Source organism: Nesoenas mayeri, assembly GCF_963082525.1.
Source record: "Nesoenas mayeri genome assembly, chromosome: 1".
NCBI classification, from domain to species: domain Eukaryota; kingdom Metazoa; phylum Chordata; class Aves; order Columbiformes; family Columbidae; genus Nesoenas; species Nesoenas mayeri.
This window is the reverse complement of record NC_137541.1, coordinates 125,836,870-125,844,134: the sequence shown is the minus strand read 5'-3', so window position 1 is coordinate 125,844,134 and position 7,265 is coordinate 125,836,870. Positions and strand designations below refer to the sequence as shown.

Below are 7,265 nucleotides of genomic sequence, written 5' to 3'. Positions count from 1 at the left end.
CAATGGCATCGGAGTGGATGAGAGAAATGGACAGGCACATTGGGATGACATAATGACACTAAAAAAAAAAGTGACATTCTAGTTATTTGTTGAGTTGACTGACTGGTTCTTGATATTTCTTACTCTTTACAGGTAGAGAATATGGCTTTATTTTTATATAAAACTATTCTCTGAAACAATAGCAGCCATGAATGACATAGTTAAAGCTCTTTTTCCAATCCTGTTTTTTTGCCCTTTGTGAGGTAGGTAAGCCTTGACCAATTATTTTAAGCTATGGTTTCCACTCCCTTTTCCCTCCCCTTCCTACACATGGGGACTTGATCAGTACCACAATATAATTCCAGAAGAAGGGGAAAATAACTGAACCCCAAAATGTTTGCTTACACGTGTTTTGGCCACTGCTCGTGTTCTGTTCATTTTGTAAGAGACATAAAAAAAAGCAATTTATAATGCCCTTGGGCCTCATCTGCTGAAGATGAGGGAGTGACATGGGTCTGCTAGCCTATCAAATTTACAGTTGGCAGGGTATTTTTAGGATGCAATGCCAATTAAAGCTATTTGCACTGTCCCACCTCAATGGATCCTCACCATGAATTTTGTCTGCAAAAACACATGCGCTGCCTCTAGCCCTCTTTTTTTTTTTTTTTCAGTGCATTGTTCTGAAGGAAAAAAATAAAATAATAATTAAAAAATTAGCTTTCCCGACTTATACTATTTAACTGCAGTCTGTAACATTGCAGAAGTCTATTAGGTGTTTCGGTTTCTTGGAAGGCTCACAGCTTTCTTGCGGCAGCACGCTGCTGTCGTAGGAAATACATTTCAACAACCTCTTCTTGAAACCTTTCCCGCACGTCTTAGAGCAGGGCGACCAGTCCCCCAGCTGCCACTGCGGGCAGGGCACATCGGCGCAGGGACGGACGTCGCTGGGCTTCAGCTCCCGGGCGCAATCAGTGGCCGGTCGCCCCCGGGGGTCCCGGCACTCCACTGCCCGCCGCTGCCAGCCCGAGCCGCACGACTTGGAGCATTCGCCCCACTCCTCGATGACCCACTCGGAGGAGATGATCTCCCTGATTGCGTTGAAGGACTCTTTCTTTCTACTGGGCGACTTCTCTGAGCTAGGCTGCACGGGTTTCTTCACGAAATAGGTGAACTTGATCTTGGGCTGTGGCAGGTCCCCCACCGTGAGGACCTGGATGGTCAGAGGTTCCTTCAGAGGGCTGAAACTGCGGATCCTCTCCAGGGTGGCGGAGGAGCCGCTGTACCTCAGTACGCTGCCCTTGTAGGTGATGTCCTGCTCCAGCGTCGACAGGGTGTAATCGCCGTTGAGGATGTAGGTGCCATCTGCGGCTTTGATGGCGAGGAAGCTGCCGTCGTGTCTCGCACCCCTGTGGTTTCGCTGCTTCACCTCGATGTTCGTCGCCCCAGCCGGAATGGTGACAACGTCATGGTAGCCAGGTCTGCCCAAGAGAAAAGAGAGAGACTGAGTCCTCCACTCTTCCCTGCAAATGGGAAGAAGCTGCTCAGCAGAAGACTGAATTTCATTCGAAGCCAAAGTGTTTAAGCTCACGAGCTGATGACCTAATTGAATTAATGGATTAAGTGATTTCCAAAGTCACATCCCACATTATTGCTACGGCACAGGTGTGCCTGTGTGGAAGTGGCTTCCTTTCGCACGGATGTCACTGTAAGTTATCTTCAGTCAGATGGCTGTGACAGATCAAATCTCAGTTCCAACAATAAACTGGGGAAACACCTCTGCCTTGGAAACCCAAAGCTTACACCCACAACACATTCACCAGAACAAAATAATAGCAGCTGTTATATACTCACTTTGCTCTAACAAGTGTGCCAGACACTTTCTTGCAAGTGGATCCATTGCCACCGCAGATACCACATTTGTCAAACTTCTTATTGGATCCTATCATGCGGTCACAGCCAGCCTTTACGCACTGTCCCTGGACGCAGACAGAGGTGGAATCGGGGCTGCAGGGGGTACCATCCACAACCTTTGCAGGAAAAAAGCAGTAGGGTGTTTGATTAGAAGATGCACATTGCTTTGAAATTGCATAATACAGACACACACAAAATATGGACAGGTGGAAGACCTGCAGCACCTGTATTTTTCAGGTTTTTGAAACCCAAACCCAAAAAAGCCCATAAATAGTTGGAGGTATGTAGCGCTACTTCATCCCACTTGCAAAAATTATGCCACAGTGACAGGAGAAAACAACCAATTTCATTTTCTATTAACATCCCCCTCAAGCCCCTCCACCCACAAATCTGTTTTACTCCTTTCATATAAATAAATAATGTTATTTTCTAATGTCACTAGATGGTAGATGGTAGTCATGTCCTCAAAGTACAGGACCAAAATTGCTTTCAATGGTGTTTGATGTATCTTTCATTTCTAGGACTACTGCTCTACAAAAAACATCTGTGTCATCGCCCTGGTAGTTATTGGCTCTCCACATCTTATGACAGTGAGTTCAAGTAGCTATGCAAAACGAACATTTTTCCTTCTGTTTATTTTAAGCTGTCAGCATATTAGTAACTGGTATGAGAAAGCACCAAAGTTTTGGCAAAGAACCTCCACGGTTTTCCAAATGTATGTCAATGTAATCAAACTGGTGGAGGAGAGGAAAGTAGGGTGGAGTGTAACTGGAAGGACTCTGCCAGAATATTTAAAGCATGTTTGCACTCATCAAGATGTACACGTAGGAAGAGGAGAAGGAAAAATCTAGCTTATATACAAGAAAGATGTAATTTTGGATTTCTATGCTCCTTGACTCTTAATTTCACATAGTTAGATGAAAAAAATTTCCTATTCATGATTAGATAGAAGAGGTATAGTTTTGAAATACCTTTGGCTGTAAAACAAAGAAGTATCCTGTTCCTTTTGCTCGGCAGACCAGCTTGCATCTGTCTTTTGGAGAAACACCGGCAAACTTGGGTGTCCACTCCACCGCAGGTCCACTTCCAAAGGGAGACTTGGAAAACTCATTGTGCTTTTCACATTGTTCCTCCCTAAAAGTTTTGCCTGCAGGGAGAGGAGAGACAGGTGGACATTAGATCATCTTCTGTACATGTTCTTCCTCCACAAGATATCTTTCCTCAGCCTCAAAAATGGGGAGAAGATTACCATCGTTGTCCGGACAATCCTCGATGTTACATGATCTGTATTGCACCCGCTTCCCTTCACAGTATTTCCCCCCATTCCTCGGGACAGGGTTGTCACACTCCCTGAAGGAGTACTGCACTCCACCGCCGCAGGTCCGGGAGCACTCTCCCCATGCCCCCCAGGACCCCCAGCTCCCATGCACTGGTGTCTGGAACGACAGGTAAAAGCAGAACAAAAAAGTTAATACAGCATACGCAAAACAAAACCAAGCCACAAAATCTACAACCATTCCCATTTTTATCTAAACCATTTGTGAAAAAAAAAAAAGCCCCAGGATTGTTTTGTTAGCCACCCGCCTCCATTTATTTAAACCCTTTAAACAGATGACTCCCACTAAAGCATTACCCATGCTACTCTGCAACCCAGGATATATTCCGATTTTTTGTTTAGTACTTACATCATAATGCTTCTTCTCAGTTTTATTCACACACTTGCCATTCATGCACCACTTCCCTTCCCCGCAACTGGTGCCGTCTGCCCAAGGGAAGTGTTTGGTTTGGCACACCAGCAGTCCTCCAGAAGTGCCAGTACACCACAGCGTCGTACATGTACTGGCGGCATCGGGGCAGTGCTTGGACTCATCTCCAAATGTAAACTGGCACTGTCTGTTGGCGTCGTACAACGTGCCAGGCAAGTCAGAAGGAAGCTGGATTGGTTTGTGGGGCTTGTCTAACAAGCACTCACCTGAAAAGAAAGGGAAAAAAAAGCAGATGATGCTGTCAATGAGTTCAGTTTCAAAAGGGAAAAATATATTTCCAACTCTAGAACTGCATTTGCTTTGTAACAGAAGTTTTTGAGCCAACTTGCGCCACCATTCTTGTAAAACTAAGGGTCTTCTAAATTAATTTGCAGGATATAAAAGGTTAATTCTATGCTGTAGCAGAAAGCACTCTTAAGAAAAAAAGAACAAAAAAAAATAAAAAAAGCAAAGCAGTGAAACCCAAGAGCTTAAACGCCACATGAATGGAAAGCTTAATAATCTTACCATGACCGTTATCCAAAAATGTTGTAATCATGTAGGCACTACATGGAGACCAAGGCTGGCTGCGATCCAGATTGGAAAGCATAGATGCCATCATGTGGAAATCCCGGCTTATTCCATTTATACCGGCACACTGCTTTGCATCGTCATGAGGCATGTTAAACACGTGGCCTTAAAAAAAAAATAAAGAAATGAAGTTTGTGATTCTAGGAAGCCTGTCCCATGCATCACCAATACTACTTTAAATATTACCCTAGAGCAGTTCATAGCCTGCTCTTTAAATAATGACCTGAATCTGAACACTGCCAAACTTTAGGCAGATGGCACTGTATCTTCGCTCCCCTCCCTGGCTTCTCACAAGCTTTTTTCCTGCACTCCAGCATGCAGCTCTCACAGACAATGCTGTGCAGACCACAATTGCTTCCCACAGCTCAGCCCTGCTACAGGCAAAGCTTTGCCTCCCCCCGACTGCTGCAGGGAGCCGCGCGGGCTGGGCAGCTCTTTGCTTTACGGCATTGAGCTGGCTTCAATTAACTACATGAAATCGCCTTTCAGAGTTTCAAGTACCTAGTTCGTGCGCTGTTGTAAAAGCAGCCTGTAAGCCATCGTCTTCTATGATAGAGCAACTGCGGTTTAGATCACAAACTGTTCCCACATCAGCCATCCCAAGAGTATCACATGTCTTGGCACCGCAGAGGTCCTGTAAAAAAAGGCAGTTTCATTATTAATCGGATCAGAGACTTAACCTTGGCAAGAAACATCCAGCCCTGGCAGTTTGCCTTCACTTATGGAAAGAGCATAAATATTCAGCACTTCAATGGATATGATGGCAAAAACCTGTCTTTGGAACCTACACAAGTGTTACAGGTAGAAATAAAATGCATAATTTCCACACTAAATCAGCTAAAAATATATGGGGCAGAAATACGTTGCACATACTGTGAGTTTCACCTGAGACAGCGCAAACAGCAAAGTAAATGACTAAGTCAAAAGCAGTTCATTTCATTTTTAGCCTACTTTGCTGAAGCTGTCATGACACAAGACTGCCTCTGAGCACTTTTTCAGAGGTCTCCTGGCAGAATGGTCCTCTGGGGGTAGGGAGCAATGAGCATGGGCATGGATTTGACCTCTGTGTCCCTCACCTGCCTGGTGAAGAGGATTGCTGTGTCGTAGTGCTCGGCATGCCGGTCACTGGGTGGGTTGTGCTGCCTCTGCCAGCTACAGAAGTTTCTCAAAGTCAGGGCTGCGTTGGAAGAGATATCAGGTCCCTTCCGCTCCTCATAAATGACCATGATTTTCACCACCACGAGGCTGATGGAATTGCGGATGCTAGGGTGCTTGTACAGCTTGGCTGCCACGGAGAGCAGCGTCAGGAGATAGTGCTTCAGCCCACTACCGTGGAACTCAGCCATGGACTGGTCAGCTACCAGCATGGTCTCCACATAGCGGGGGCTGGACACGAACCTCTTCTTTCTTCTGCTCCTCGTTTCTGCATTAAAAAGGGAGAGGCAGAGGCAAGGAAAGTGCATGTTAGCATCGGAAGAGAAAAAACGCTGCAAGAGACCACCATATGGAACCCAAACTCCACTGATACTCAGGATTTTCACCTACGGGATGTACCGCCGCGCCCGGCTGCCGCCCCCAAAACTTCTGCAACCTCAGCCGAGCAACTCCTCTGAGTCGCCGCCGGGCAGACGGGCGATAGCTAGACCCGCACCCAGGTGGGAGCACCCCCGGGCCGGGGCTGAGGGAATGCACCGTCCGGGACCCTGCAGTCAGCCCCGTCGGGGCGTGGGCGCAGACAACTCCCCCGTTCCTCCCTTTCCCTCCCAGCGGAGGGCAGCGCGGCGCCCCGACGGTACCTGCGTGCCCGGCGGGCTCCGGCTCCGCCGCCTCCGCCCCCGTCTCGGCCACGGCGCAGCGGGCGGCGGGGGCGGCCCGGCGGGTCCCGCGGAGGCGGAGGAGGTGGGCTCCGCCGCGGTGCGCGGTGCCGGGAGCCGGCTGGATGAGGTATTGGCGACCCCGAAGGGAGAAGGCTCCGCGCATCCCCGCGCAGAGGCTGAGGGCGGCAGCGGAGCCGGGGTCCCGGTTGACGGTGCCGGAGTAGAAGCAGCGGGAGAGGTCGTCCTCCGGCGGCGGCGGCGGCCCGCCCAGGTACTGCAGGGTGAAGTCCGGGGCCAGGAAGCTGCTGTCGGGCTCCAGCTCCAGCGTCAGCCGCTCCCCGAAGGCCTCCAGGCGGAAGCGCTCCCGGCCGCCGGCAGCGCCCAGGCGCCGCGGCACCACCAGCGCCTGCCGCTCGGCGGGGCGCTCGGCGCTGCACAGCCCCAGCAGCGCCGCCAGCACCGGCACCAGCACCGGCGGGCGCCCCCCGGTCCTCATCGCGGTCCCTGAACTCGGGGCGGGGGAGGCTTGTTGCTGCGGCCGCTCGCTTAATGGAGCCCTTTTTATTTATTTATTTGTTTATATTTTTAAAAAATTAATTTTTTGCTTTCAGGTTTTGGGGGGATCTCAGTTTCTCTTTCCTGGCAGAGGGGCGGGGAGGGCCGGACGAGCGCCGGGTCCCGCGGTCACTGAAGAGGTGGTGTCGGCTTCCCCATGTCCGGGGCGCGGCGGCTGGGAATGAGGGTCTGCGAGGGGAGCAGCCGTTCCCCTTTATCCGTCTGTCTGTCTTCTTTTCTCTCACTGCCGGTTCTCCTTCCCGCCGCCTCCTCAGCTCTCCCCAGCAGCAGCGGTTGGGGAGGAATCTCCGGCGAGTCTCCGCTCGCTCCTCCGGCAGCTCCGGCACAGTCCCGCCTGCACTTCCACGGCTTCGCGGGGCGGGGGGAGGCGAGCGCCGAGAAACCTCCCGTTCTTGCAGAGCGGAGCCGAAAACAGAGTGAACACCACCCCCAGCCCTCGGCGCCGGGCCGGCCGGGCCCCCTTCGCTGCGATCCGGATGGCTCCGCCGTGCGGGGTGAGTGCAGCAACCGGGCCGGCCGCTGCCGCCCTTTATGGGGTTTGCCCGGGCCGCCCCCACCCTCGGAGCGGCCCGCCGCCCCCCGCCGCGCCGCCCCTCGGCCGCGGGCCGCTGAGCTCACTGCGTGCGTAACGCGCCCGCGGGCGGCC

At 51.0% G+C, this 7,265-nt stretch overlaps 1 protein-coding gene across 1 annotated transcript; it reads right to left on the bottom strand.

The window, feature by feature from the left end:
* Nucleotides 1-671: 671 nt before the first annotated feature.
* ADAMTS1 (ADAM metallopeptidase with thrombospondin type 1 motif 1) lies at nt 672-6,539 on the bottom strand (the record flags this gene model as incomplete). Its single annotated transcript, XM_080353098.1, has 9 exons — nt 672-1,457; nt 1,831-2,006; nt 2,862-3,037; nt 3,140-3,326; nt 3,576-3,862; nt 4,164-4,331; nt 4,728-4,860; nt 5,303-5,649; nt 6,023-6,539. The coding sequence occupies 9 exons, from the start codon at nt 6,537-6,539 to the stop codon at nt 716-718; spliced, it is 2,733 nt and encodes a 910-aa protein (XP_080209224.1). The 3' UTR covers nt 672-715.
* Nucleotides 6,540-7,265: the final 726 nt, after the last annotated feature.